The 14,670-nt window shown below is 42.1% G+C and overlaps 1 protein-coding gene across 1 annotated transcript; it reads left to right on the top strand.

Moving 5' to 3' along the window:
- Positions 1–10,020: 10,020 nt before the first annotated feature.
- On the top strand, positions 10,021–11,096 carry LOC144709432 (uncharacterized). The gene is made up of 3 exons (XM_078582984.1): positions 10,021–10,169; positions 10,680–10,821; positions 10,898–11,096. Exons 1-3 carry the CDS (start codon positions 10,099–10,101, stop codon positions 10,958–10,960), a joined length of 276 nt encoding a protein of 91 aa, XP_078439110.1. The 5' UTR covers positions 10,021–10,098; the 3' UTR covers positions 10,961–11,096.
- Positions 11,097–14,670: the final 3,574 nt, after the last annotated feature.

Here is a 14,670-nt window from a genome sequence, read left to right as displayed (position 1 = left end):
ATCAAGATAATGTGAGAGATGGTACAATACATCAATTTACACAATTTGTTGGTAAATTTATCAATGTCAAGGATACCTATTGAAATGGTTAGACAATTGAAAACTGGAAGCATTGGAGCTTAAGGAGTAACACAGAGGAGTGCTAAGTGAACTATGAATTCACATTTCTGAAGGACCTTTAACCACATCTCTTTTATATTTCCAGTTCAATATATTTCCATACCCTTTTATGAATCCTGGTCAAAGAAGGAATGGGTGAGGGATCGTGGGGACATGAGTGGTGTGCATGAATTGACTGGAGTAAACTTTGTATACAGTCATGGATAGAAGAAGGAGATGGCGGTGAATATGTTTGAGAGTGGTAGAGTGGAATAAGATATGTGGATTTATAGTCACTGGTCAAACCAGGAATGGGGGCAGATATGTTAACACAAAGATTGGAGTCGATTATGGTATGTGGAAGGGAGAAACTTAGACTATCCTATGGGATGGTGTTACACAGTCAAGTCCAAAGCTAAAAACATTACCCTGATTACATGCGCTCCAGCCTCAATGCTTGGGCAGGATCATTGAGAATCCTTCATTTGTGTTGCGGAAGTCTCTTTGGAAGGTTTGAGATTGCTTAAGGGCTAAGGAAAGAGCTAGGCCCAGGACCTTAGAAGAACATCAAGACATTTTTTATTACCACACGAGTAAAGTTACATCGGTGGCTATAGCCATTACATAAGCACAAGAACAACACCGAAATGTAGAGGTGACTTGCTGTCCACGTCTGTAGCCAGTGGCACTCTAGTGCCTTGAGGCCCGCAGCCCCACACAGGTGCATGTGTTCACCGCTTCTACAAGCGTGCCCTTGGGCCATGTGCCATATGCACATGAATTATGGCCCTTGGCATGCCCGCTAATCGATTGTATCGCACGCTCTGACGTCCACCCACAACAACACCATGCTCAGGGCTCAGCTTTGATGCTGCCCGCACATCCAATGCCCGTGCTGACACCTCTTCTACTTAGGGCCTATGCACCACATCACTAACTAGAATGAAACTCCAAGTGCCCTGTAATTGTCTTGGCGTTCCGCATGTCATGGCTACCCCTTGTGACATCTGGATGCCTTAGCCCCATGGTGGGATATGGTCCCGTCCCCATGATGGGTGTACATGCAAACCGTGGCACACGCATCATCGGCCCATGTGCACGGCCTACGCTGATCTGACGTGCATGTGCACCATTGACCATGAGGATCATGTGGGTATTGGCTTTAACAACCAAGGGTGGACATCATCACCCGTGATGCCTGTGGAGTTCACGTGGTGAACTTGGATTCCAATCCTGAGTCCAAGTATGGGGGTTTCCCCCAAGGGTATGGGTGCCTGCCCACTCTGTGTAGCTAGCACGCAAGCCTCTCTGCATGAATGACACCTAATTTGGGGCCTTACAGATGGTCACATTTAATAAAGGATGAAAAAATGATTCTAAAAAGAATAGGACATCACACTAACCTTGTCATCACATACCTAATCAGCTTATTGATGCTTATTGTTTAGAAATCTTGATCACCTATGTGTTCATTCTGATGCAGGACAACTAGAGGGATGGATGCTGACGATTAAAGGAGATAGGATGGATGACAATGGATATGGGTGCCGGACGTGGTTGAGGGTAGGAGGGATAAAAAAGACCACAAATCCACACGATCAATTTTGAAAACTTAAATCCAATGAAGTAATGGTGGTAAAGCCCCTTTCCTCGTCGAGGGCGGGAGTATTGTCTTCAACCCCCGTGACGATGCGTAAGCACCAAATCCAATACTTTAAATTCGCGTTCGTGGGAAAACGCACGAGAAACCTAATCCACTAATCATTGAGAATTCCAAGGAATTCAAAGCAAATCCGGTGGCGGTGGATGAATCCTCGAGGAATACTAGACGGAGAACACACGACACCAAGATTTCAGGCGTACCTCAGCACCGGAGTGCGTGAAGAGGCTGCGGGAAATTCTGGTTGTATTAGGGCTCGGCGTTCCATGGCCCACAGGATGAAATGACTGGACATTCTAGGCATTGATCGGCCCTAGCAAGGACGTGGGGTGAGTGGCGAAAGCCGATGGTCGGTGTGCGCTGGTGCAAGCGGTTTGGTGTGCATGAGCACCGACAGGAGATGGCCTGCGCTGGCACCGACGGGCGCTGGCGTGCACGGCGCCTGTGGGCGCTGGTGTGCGTTGGCGTCGGTGGCGCGGGTGTGCGCAGGCGCTGGCGTGCGCTGGCGCCGGCGGGCGCTGGCAGGCGTGGCGCCTACGGGTGCTGGTGTGCACTGGCACCGACGGGAACTGGTGTGCGCTGGCGTCGGCGGGCGCTGGTGTGCGCAGCACCTGCAGACGCTGGCATGCGCTGGCGCTGGTGGGTGCTGGCGTGCATGGCGCCGGTGGGTGCAGGCAGGCGCTGGTGTCGGCAGGAGATCTAGGTCAGATCTCTAACCGGCGGGGCAAGGAGAAAGAGAGAGAGAGAGGGAGGATGAGGAATAAGGAAAGGGAGAGAGGGGCGAGTGGAAGAGATGGTGGTGGAGGAATCAGGGCAGCGATGGCGGCAACGGTGGCGGTGGTGGCGTTGACGTCGGCGATCCGGAGAAGAAGGAGTTGGGGAGTTGGGGCAAAGTACTCCAAGAAGAGAAAACAACTCAATTCTTGAAATAAACTTGCTTAACTGTTTCTTGGAACATTGGCCTATACTTATAGGCCTTGGAGGAAAGAGAAAATACAATTAAATAAAAACAAAAATAAAGACGAGCGACATGGTTTCGTGTCACATCAGGGGGCAGTTCTTGATCTGTCTTTGGCGACGTGTCAGGATGCCTGAAGGGGCGTGCGTGGGTGAAGGCGTGCGTGGGTGAAGGCGTGCTTGATGCTGGCATGTTGACTTGGTCCGGTGACGAGGGCGGCACGTCCTTATCAGTGGCGTTGACTTCTAATGACGGTGGTGGTGCATCCGGTGTCGATGCGTTGATGTTGTCGCCACCACATTCACTCCTCCCTCTTAGATTTTAAAAAATGCATCCAAACGTCTTTTAAATGAGAAAATTACTTATTTAATCGTAATTAGAAATAAAATCCAATGGTACCTTTTTAAATAGATGGGGGTGATAATCCTAAAATTGGTGTGTTTTGGTATGAGTTAATCATGTTGTTAGGATTTAGATATGAAATAGCATTTAAAGTTTCCACTTTCAAATATAGGAAGTATATAATGTGAAAGGGATCAATACAAAAGAAGGAGAAGACCTAAAATCTTAAATGTAATTTATGGTTTTGGGAAATAGAAATTAAACACAAAAGAAGAAGAGGATACCAAACAAAGAAAAAGATGATAGCAAAATGAAATAAATTCTGCAACTTTCCTAAAACATAGTCTCAGCGTGATCCTAGCAATGAGAGAAAAACTATTTACTTTTCTAAAATGGTGTGCACTCGTGAGTGATTAATGGATTTTCAGTAGCAAAATTATACACATTTTAGCATCATTATATGCATCATTTTACTTAAACCATCTCTATTCCACTATGATTTTACTCTTGGTGCATTTTTATGAAATTTCAGAAAAACTCCATATTTACTACTAAAATCATATCCAAATGTTAAAGAAAAAAAGGGGTTTATTATTTCATTTGTAAATTACTAATGATTGGGTAAAAAGAAAGGTGCTATTCCCAGACTAGGGGACCAAACAACGGCCATCAAGCAAGCCGCCAAGCCAGCGAGCGCAGTGCACTCAAGCCAGCCCAGCTGCCAGCGAACTTCGTCGTACAAGGAGCTCTAAAGAGTAGGCCCACATCGAGCCCAAGACAGGCCCACAGAAGCAAGGATCACATGGGAAATGGTCTGTCTTTTATTTTGATTCAGTTAAAATAATCCGTGGACATTTATATAGTGTCTCATTTCTTAAAGATTTTCAATATGGGATTTTGATCCCTAGTCTATTTTGGATCTGCGGTGGGCCGGGCATTTAGTAATCTATTGATCGCGGTCCAATGGGCCGCGATATTAAAGAAAACAAAGTAAAAAAGAGATCGGGATTCGAGCCAACCCCGCCCGAAGCCCGTGTCTTCTTGGGCTCTCATTAAATAGCGAGATATAATCTCAGTCGTCCAATCTTCTTAGAGAAGATTAGACGATGAGATCTATTTTGCTCAATTAAACTGTTATTTCTCTTTTTAGGCTGATATGGATGCTGGGCCCTACGGTGAACGAATCATAGACAGCAAAGGCGACGTGGATTGCTTACGTGGACGCTGATGAAGCGCTGATGTGGCGAAGGCTGGGGTGCACCATAATAGGGGTCCACGGCTGCTATGTAAGCGTTGGCGTTGCCATTTTTGTCTACCCTTGCTCTTGGCCGTCGACGTTGGCTGCAATTTTCGGCCAGAGAGGGGGGACCGCTGGGTGATCCAATGGCTCGGGAGGACCCCCAGGGTCGTCCCCCTCCATCAGACAGCCAAAGGGACTTTCTCGTCGCAGGAACAAAAACAGAGGCGGAGGTCCCTTTTGAGCTTGGAAGCAAGACAGTGGCGTAGTGACAGCGCTGGTAGTTGCGGAGGATCGAGAAGGCTTCAGAGAGGATCCAGAAGTGCTTAATTTTGTGCCAGAAAGGGAGAGAAGAGAGGGGGAACATGCATACCAACGCTATGCGGCGACGATCGGCGTCGCCATCCCCGTTCTTCGATTCACAGCAAAATCTGGTAACTTTGAGCTCTTCTCGGTTGACATTTGGTATTTGATACTTTAAGTGTTATTCAGCAATCTAATTCAGTTCAATCATGATTTATCATCGGGATACAATTTGGGCATAGTATCAAACACCTGGCGTCTTAGATAATTCATTTTCTATTTCATCTAAGTTCATTTTTGAAACCTTTTTGAACGATAATATATATACCTATCTACAGAACTTATCATAGGTATTCTGTCGAACACCTCAGGGCGTTCAATAGGACTACCCATTAACCACCTATCTTCAACTATAAATAAGCGTATATAATATATACGGCGTATAAATATATAATATTCTCTTCTCGACCTCCTCTTAATCGTTTGGTTGAACACCTCTTGGGCGTTCAACTAATTTGAATCTTGCTCCGAACATTGCCCCTAAAATCTATAAATGAATATCAAGAAAATATAAACACATACACAACAACATATAGTAACACTCATAAATTTCTCTTGTAACTAACTTCTACTAAAAAATATAGTAGTCATCCTTAAAATTCTTATTAATATCTTTACTACCTCTTAACTTTCTTCTAATTTCTTATCACTAAAATTTCTATTTCTCTTTTTAATTACTAATCCCACCATCCTCAAATTCTGCTCATATTCTCATAGAGCTCATCAGCAGTCAAGTGGGTAACAGTTTGTTTTTTTATAGAACGTCATAATATCTTATAAAAAAGGTCATACTTATTTCATCATTCCACCTAATACTTATCATAACTCTTACTGCATCTCGTATTTCTTTATTATTACTAGTATATCTAAGTATAAATAAATATTATATCATCTATCACCTACTAGTTAGTCATCTGCCATTGCACCCATTATCACATTAGTAATTTTACTATCGTTGCCCCTTCTTATTATCTAGTAACCCAAATATTAATTATATCTTTAAAGGCCAGTCCCTATGGAGACGACCTTCCTCCACTATACGTTTGAGTAAGCTTCATATTTTATCAAACTTTATTTGATCGTGGGCGAATTAAATTTACAATGAAATATAAAATTAACACATAATTTGCCTCCATCAGTGAGCCAAGGTTATGCTCTCACTAAATAACCTCTCCTCAAGCGTGAATATTTTGTCCACGCTTGGCATTTTGGAAATAAACAAGAAAAGGATCAAGATTAAGAAATGCACTAAATTAACCCAAGGAATCAAAAAAAAATTGACTTAAAAATTATTGATGTTTTCCCCCTTTTTAGACCTTATTTGAGCAATCCAACCGTATTGATAGAAAGAGGACTAAAAGACAAGAGCACCCTGAGAATTTCAGGTTGATCTGTCGGTTGGATCCCATGATATCAAGGATTGAAATCACTGAATCCTGGTCGTCCAATATCTTCACTCTCTCTCACATCATCTTAAGCTCATTTAGAGTTTCTGCATCCATATTTTCTCGAAAATGTGCAACCCAATTGGAGCAATACTATCGCTATTGATTACTCCACTCTGTGAAAATTTGTGCGTTGAATGTGCACAATAATGAAATCCCAATCATTAATTATTAATCAATAGCAGAATATCCCAGATAGTTGGCTAAGGGTGTGACACATGACCTGGTCTGCTTTGGCATGTGTCATGAAATGTGCCATGATTTTCCCGCATGCATCTATTGCACAAATAGTATCTCTATTTTTATCGGGTGAAGGATGTATGGGAATTAAACGCAAACTATTTTCCCAATTATTGTTCACACACCATGTGTCACATACGTGTCACGTGGACATGCAAAATAAATCTATTCCTTTTCCTTTTGGTATATACTCTTTTTGTAGAAAATTATGGTAAGAAATAATCTGAAGGATGCATTGTAATCATTGGCTACAAGTGAATCAGATTGTTACTTCTGAAGAGCATATTAAATCAATTATAAATGTGTTTAAACTAATGGAATAATTGAAATCAATCATACACTTAGAAGATTATTTTCTTTATCAATTTAAGTTTTGAAAATGCTGTAGAATACCCAGAATTTGGTAAAGTCAGAATATCAATATATACATATAGCAAGTTATTTAAGTTTCAGTAACATGCACTTATGATCATTAAAATGAAAATAAATATCTAAAATATATGAATGCATAGCTAAATTAGTATGTTTTTCCTAATCATAAGGAGGTCAGAAAAATTAGATATGGATGGTTGCGACAAATTTGTGTAGATGAGTAGATATTCATATATGGATGCAAGATGGATTGATGTTGAGAAGAAGATAGTGATGTCAGTGCAGCGGAACCAAACCTAGATCCATATTTTCTGACAGGATCGAGGGGATTTGATACTGATGGAGAGTGCCTCAACTTTTCATTCCCTCTTAACTTTGGTCAGCTATGGAAACCAAAAAAACAATGGATCTAAGGAGAAATTTTCTTTCACTCAGCCTACCAATGTAGGTGGAATAATTTACATTGAAAAGGGATCAATTTGTAGATCTAAGGTTATGGATGGATAGAGGAGAAAATAGACAGTCTACCCTTAAATCTCATTAGATAATTCAAGATTACGAGGGTTTTGATGTTGCATCATCCTCAGTAGTTATTTTTGCTTTCTTCTCATCAATCCAGGTTTCAGATCCCCAACATGTCCATGAATCATAGGATTCACCAAAGATTCCCCCAGATTATATAATCATTAAAATGCTGTTGTGTCACATTTTGTTAAAGAAAATTGCAACTTCAGGTTCTAAAAAATGTGGGCTTCATAATATGTGTTCATTCCTTTCGTAAACTAACAATGTTCCAATCTTAAGAATTTTATCTGCCTTTCAAATTGAATTTATGGTCAGTAAATCACCATATTTCGTGGCTGACATACAGGACTTCAAAATCAGTCTTCTATATTTGTTCACATATTCCTGCACCTTTAAATGAGCAAGATGTGAAATCGTGATTCACTAATTAAGACATGCTGACTTGTAATGACAAAAAGGTGGCTTTTTGAAATGATTAAAATGTCAATTATTAACACCAGCCATGGATTGGATGTAGCTATTAATTGATAATAATCCAAATTAATCAGATTGTGCCATCAGGTAACGAGTGTAAAACTCATAAATAAACCTAGAGAAATATCTAAACCCTTTAAATAATTCCATAATATATAATTTTATTCGTTAATATCTTTAAAATATATAGTTTGCCTTAAAAGATAATATCTCACGAAATGTAATATCAGAAAATGATAAATAAAGTGTTGTATCCTAGAGACAGGAAATTGATAGATAGAGATAGAAAGTGGAATAAAATGCAATGAAATGCAAGGGAATGATGGGGTAAAATATTATTATCCATGCCTTTGGTTCCTAATGCCTCTTTCATTAGTTTTTTGCAATTACTTGTGGTAGAGTCGCATAAGAATAAATATCGCATTCTTGTGCCACATTATTTACACTCACAAATTGATAAATAAATATCCTTAAAAAATATGTATTTATTGATATTTTTAAAATTAGACTTTTTTAGGATGTTTTTTAGGATGGTTTACATCTATAATTTTGGTTTGTTTTTTATTATCTTTTTATGTTTCGAATTGAGAAAGTATGAGAGGGTTTACTCCTGAAAAATGTTAACTTAAAGAATCCAAAGTAATCAGCCACGAGAGTGAAAAATATGTTTCATATTTTGTCAATTTATGTGTCATGTGTAATGTTTGCATAGGAAAGATCTGAGACTCGCATAACTATGCTTAAAGGTCCAATAAAAAGTATCAAATATGCATCTTCATAAAAAATGCATGATATAAAGATCCAGAGTGCTCATTATCAAATAGTAACCATACTGTGAGAAAAAAGAGAGAGTGACAACGAATGCAGGAGACAACTCTCCAAATGTGACCCTATAAAGCAGCAACCCACATTCATTATGATCCCTCGTCATCCCTTCTCTGCTTTTCTGATATTGCTAGTTTATTATTAAAAAAATTTATTCCCATTTTGCTCTGGACCCAACCCTAGCCTTAAAGGTACCCAAAACCCACATCAACAATTCACCCCAATCTCTCATCGCTTGTAAAGGCACACCTAAAACATAGGTCAATCTTTGACAAGACACCAAAGAAAAGCAAGGGGAGAGGAAAAGGACCCTCATGCCCACACCAATGCCAGCTGTGCAAGGCCACATCTCTTTCAAAATTGGTCAGCCCACCAAAAGAGGGCCAAGAGAATCTCTTAGGCTACCAGAGTTAGGTTCAACTATTCACCTGTCAACCTCCTCTTTGTTCCCATGATGCCATGTTTCTTCCACCCTTTGTTTCTCGTTTTCAGAAGTAAGAAGCCGCGTTCTTTTTTAGACTGTTGGCCCCTCTTACTTCTCTACTAACACCTTCTCTTTTGAAAAAGATCGTCATTAACACTGCCTTTCGCATGGGCCACGTGTAAAATTCATGATCAACGTAGTCATTCTTCTCGGTGGATGTGTTTGGGGGTACGTGTTCGAGAGGCATTGGTGGATGCCTCCCACGGAACAACTCATGGGTGAAATCAGCAAGTATTGGAAGCTATAGAGATTTCTGTCCCCCATTGTGCGTGCTGCATGGCCCCCCACAGACAGATGGATAGATAGATATATTATTAAAATCATATAAATATATAAAATGGACGGATAGGAATCTAGATTGAGAATCGCTTGTCTTGCTAAACGACCATCCCTGTATTTACTGCCTAATAGAAGAAAGATTAGTAGATGGATAGGAAAAGAGAGCCAGAGAATGAGATAAGGAGAGATAAGAGATCATGTCAAGGGTCTAACCCTCACTTTTCTTGGCTATGAAGATGGGTGGAAGGGGAAGGAGGCTAGGATAGAAAGAAAGATCGATAGGGGTTAGCTAGATATATAGATTGACATGGAGAGAGAGATAGATAGATACATTGATAAAATCATATAAATATTTAAAAGAGACTGTAGGAATCTAGATTGAGTACCTCTAATCTTGCTAAACGCCCATCTCTGTATGTGCTGCCTAGTGAAGAAAGATAGATATGTAGATGGATAGAAAGAGAGAGAGATAGAGTGTGAGATAAGGAGAGATAAGAGATCATGTCAAGGACCTAACCCTCTTTTCCTGCCTATGAAGAGGGAAGGATGCGTGGATAAAAAGAAAGACCGATAGGTAGGTAGATAGATAGATTGACATGGAGGGAGAGATAGATAGATAAATAGTGTGCGTGTGTGTGAAGGAAAAGGAGAGGTAAGAGCCCTTGTCAAGGATCTAGCCGGCTCCTTTCTTGCGTATAAATACTGGTGGAATGGGAAGGCTGAGTCGCCAAGAACAGTCTAAGGACGTGAAAAGAAGAAGAAGAAGAAGAAACCGGCTTAGCTGGGAACGAGGCAATGGCTTCTAAGAAAACCTTCTTCGTCTTCATGAACTTCGACCCCGAGTACGAGCGGCTCCGCAAGAACAGGTCTCTCTCTCTCCCTCTCTATCCCATCCATATGTCGCTCTTTCTATCTCTCCTTATCTCTCTCTTGCTCCTAATATGTATTTCTTTATTTCTCACCCTATATATCTCTCTCTCGCTCGCTCTCTGTATTTGTCTTTATTTAAATATCTCGCTCCCGGTATATGCTTTTCTTACATCCCTCTCAATCTCTTCCTCGCTCACTGTACATGTCTTTCTTTATATTTCTCCGTATCTCTCTATCGTTCCTTGTATGTCTTTCTATCTTTCCTATATCTCTCTCTCCCTCCTCTATCTATCGTTCTCTCCCTCCCTGTTACGTCTTTCTGTCTATCTCCCCCCCTCTATCAATCGTTCTCTCTCCCTGTATACGCCTTTCTTTCGATCCCACAGCCCCCCTATTTATCTTTCTCGCTGGATGCGTTTTTCTTTCTCTCCCTGTCTGTATCTTTCTTTCCACCGCGTTCTCTCTCCGAAGAAGCTGACTTTGGAAATGCTGCGACTTTGCAACAGAGCAAGACAAGATGAGTTGGACATATATCTCTGTAGGAAGCACGAGAGGCTATTGGCGGAGATTCTGGAGCCTAACACGTACAGGAAGAAGTCCTCTCTCGTCATTGTTGATGGCTTCGCCGTGGAGATAACCGATGAGCAGGTCAGTTAAGCGCTCAATCTTATTCATTTTCATCATATGCTAACTTGGATGCCATCTCGTTTCTTTCTTTATATAGGCTAAGCTACTTAGAACTTCTAAGAAGGTGAGAATCGTAGAGAAGAACCAAGAGCTAGAATGAGCTGATGGAGAAACCGAAGAGCGAGAAACTATTGGCGATTTTATTCCGGATATATGTGTTGTTATAACCTTGTTCATTGCGGGATTTATATACCCAATGATGCATCTACATATGTGCAATTAGAATCTTGACATTCCCTTGTATCTATTCTCTCTCTCTCCCTCCCAAAAGAATAATCTTCTTCCTTTCGGTGTCTCCATCTTGGAAATATATCAAATTAAATGTAAGATTAAAGATAAGTATAACAAAATGACAGCTGATTACCAAAGGAGAGAAGGATGATGTTTGAGACCAAAAATAGATCGGAATGGAACAGTCCAAATGAAGCAGGAGAAAGAAACAAAACAGCTGCCAAACAAATGACGGGGAAGAACATGATGTATTTTCTATGGTAGATTTTTCCACATATTTCCAAAGAAAAAAATGCCCGAATGCTTCCAAGTAAACCGTCCTAGTGTCTTCCTGCGGCAAACAAACACGAGGCCATTAATTGGATACATCCACGGGTTCAGCTGCGATTTCTTGACCTTACCGAAGGCAAACATTGATGAAATTTTGTGCGAAAATCAACCTTTATTTTCTTTTTATGTATGGGTGCAGGTAATAAATACACTCATGCTTTCTGATGGCAATGCCGGGGAATCGGAAGAAGTTGATTTGCATGCTGTCCGCCTACCCCATCCCCTCTTGGAAATCGGGACACCTACTCAATCTAGAAAGTTGCAACGGAGCTCACAGTAGCCTTCTATAGAGAGGAGAGAGAGAGAGAGAGAAGGTGCTAAGATAGGTGGGAGAGGAGAGACAGCCAGGGGATCTCCCATTGGTCAACTGTTCACTGCTACACGGCTGTTCGGTGCATTCTACACAGAAACTTTCAAGGGGGACGAATGAAGAATAGTCGCGTGTAGGGGTGGAATACGAGAACATTGAGGTTCTCCAACCTGGCTGTACTATTCACTATGGGTGAAAATTTGCGGGAGAGAGATAGAGATAGAGATAGAGATAGAGATGGACAGATATTTAGATAGAGATAGATAGAGAGAGAGAGATATGTACATATAAATGGAGGGGGAGAGAGAGAAAGAGATAGACAGATATATAGATAGAGATTGATTGAGAGATAGAGATAGAAATCGAGAGAGAGATAGAGAAAGAAATGGATAGAATGAGAGAGATATAGATAGAGAGATATAGAAAGAGATGGATAGAGAGAAAGAGATAGAGATAGAGAGATATAGAAAGATTGAGATCGAGAGAGAGATAGAGAAAGAGATAGAAAGATAGAGATCGAGAGATCGAAAGAGAGAGAGAGAGAGAGAGAGAGAGAGAGAGAGAGAGAGAGAGAGAGAGAGAGAGAGAGAGAGAGAGAGAGAGAGAGAGAGAGAGAGATGGATAGAAGAGAGGATCGAGAGAGAGATAGAGAAAGAGATGGATAAAAAGAAAGAGATAGAGATAGAGAGAGAGAGAGATTGAGAGAGAGATAGAAAGATAGAGATCGAGAGAGAGATAGAGAAAGAGATGGATAGAAGAGAGCGATTGAGAGAGAGATAGAGAAAGGTATGGATAGAGAGAGAGCGATTGAGAGAGAGGTAGAGAAAGAGATGGATAGAGAGAGAGCGATCGAGAGGGAGATAGAGAAAGAGATGGATAGAGAGAGAGCGATCGAGAGAGAGATAGAGAAAGAGATGGATAGAGAGAGAGATAGAGAAAGAGATGGATAGAGAGAAAGATATAGAGATAGAGAGAGAAGAGATAGAAAGATAGAGATCCAGAGAGAGATAGAGAAAGATATGGATAGAGAGATAGAGATCGAAAGACAGAGATAGATAGATAGATAGATAGATAGAGATCAAGATAGAGAGAGAGAAAGAGATAGACAGATATATAGATAGAGATGGATGGAGAAATAGTGATATAGATCGAGAGAGATAGAGAGATCGAGACTGTGATCGAGATCGAAATAGAGATAGAGACAGAGTTAGAGAGAAAGAGAGATGTAGAGATAGAGAGATAGAGACAGAGGAGTAGGCATCAGGGATTGGATCGGATCGGATCGTTCGAATCTTGATCAACAGATTCGAACAAACACAAGCCGATTCAAAAGATTTGTTCGAATCTTTCGATCGAACAGACCCTTTGTTCGTGTTCGATTGAAAGTTTTGAACGAAAAATTTGGTTTGTTCGTGTTCGATTACCATTTGTTCGACCTTGTTCGAACAAGTTCGAACAATTTCGAACAAATGGCCAGCGGCGCCAGCGACCGCCAGCGACTCTCTTTGGTGGCCGCTGACTTGCACTGGTGGCCGCTGGGCGGCGCTGGCGGCGGCTGGATGGTCGCTGGCTGGCATTGGCGGCCGCTTGCCGGCGCTGGCGGCCGCTGGCCGGCACTAGCAGACACTGCCCGGCGTTGGCAGCGGCTGGATCGTCGCTGGCTGGTGCTGGCAGCCGCTGGCAGGTGCTGGCGGCTGCTTGCAGGTGCTGGCGGCCGCTTGCAGGTGCTGGCGGCCGTTGGATGGTCGCTGGCTGGTGCTTGGCGGCCGCTGGCCGGCGCTTGGCGGCCGCTGGCCGGCGCTTGGCGCAGCTGGGCGGTGCTGGCCACCGCTGGGAGCTGCTGTCGGCGCGGGCGGCCGCCGGATTCGAACATTCGATTCGATCCAATTCGAACAACATGTTCAAATCAGATCTTATTCGAACATTCGATCCGAACAGGCACCTTGTTCGAACAATCCAATCTGAACAGATGCTCAGATCGGGTTCAGATCGGGTTTGAATGGGGCAGAACGGTGTTCAGATTCGTTTGTTCGAATGCCTGATCCGATCAAACATTTGAACGATCTGTCCGAATCCCCGAAGCCTACAGAGGAGAGATATAGATAGAGAGATGTAGAGATATAGAGATAAACAGAAATAGAGGTAGATAGAGAGAGAGAGAGAGAGAGCGAGGGGCGCACATCTATCGGCTGTGGTCCGTTCACAGTCATCTCCAAAGCATCACGTCAGACGGCAATTTGTCTTCAGAAAACTACCATCCTAAATCCGTCAGCACAAAAAGCGTGAGAGAATCTACCTAGAGTTGCGGCCATGGTGTAAGCCCTGACCGGCCCTATGAATGCTGGCCCCAACACAACCAACCTAGAAAAGCTTTACTAGTGAAACCAATGAAGACGATGCGAGGAAAAAGGTGGCTTTTCCCTCTAGAACATTTTCTTAGCTCTATAACAATCCCCCAGAAATAGTGAATTTTTAAGAAAAAGCCTTTCTTTATTCATAGCAAAATATTTTGCTTGAAATTTTATTAAAATATTTATCCTCATATTTCCAAACACAGATGATTAATAATTCTTACTCATCTAATAAAGTTATGGTTTCAGGTCTGATGGAGCGCGCCAGCTTACTCCATCGGAGTTCCCATCCTCGCCATTGACGGCCCGCCAGGTTCGCCCCCCACCCGACCGGCACGCCAAGGCGATGGTGAAGGCATCCAGGTTTAACACCCTGGGTGAAAAGCACGACCGCATCATCGCACGTTTTGAATTTCTTGCCGGCTCGTGCTCATCCTATTCGTTGTTTTATCATGCTCGTGTTTTCGTCTACGTCGTCTATGTCATTGTCTCGTGTCGTGTTTGTCGTGCGCCATGTGGCCATGTCTTTATATCTCTTTAGTTTCTTTGTTTTTGTTGTAAAAGAGGCCCCAATGTATAAGGGCCCCC

Source organism: Wolffia australiana, chromosome 11, assembly GCF_029677425.1.
Source record: "Wolffia australiana isolate 7733 chromosome 11, ASM2967742v1".
NCBI classification, from domain to species: Eukaryota; Viridiplantae; Streptophyta; class Magnoliopsida; order Alismatales; family Araceae; genus Wolffia; species Wolffia australiana.
Note: the sequence above shows the minus strand (reverse complement) of the source record. Positions and strands in the feature narration are given on the sequence as shown.

Excerpts from the sequence above, each read along its gene's own strand:
- LOC144709432 (XM_078582984.1), top strand. The coding sequence starts at position 10,099 with ATGGCTTCTAAGAAAACCTTCTTCGTCTTCATGAACTTCGACCCCGAG. Across the intron at positions 10,170-10,679 it reads GAGCGGCTCCGCAAGAACAG|AGCAAGACAAGATGAGTTGG; the intron begins GTCTCTCTCTCT and ends ACTTTGCAACAG. Across the intron at positions 10,822-10,897 it reads TGGAGATAACCGATGAGCAG|GCTAAGCTACTTAGAACTTC; the intron begins GTCAGTTAAGCG and ends TTCTTTATATAG.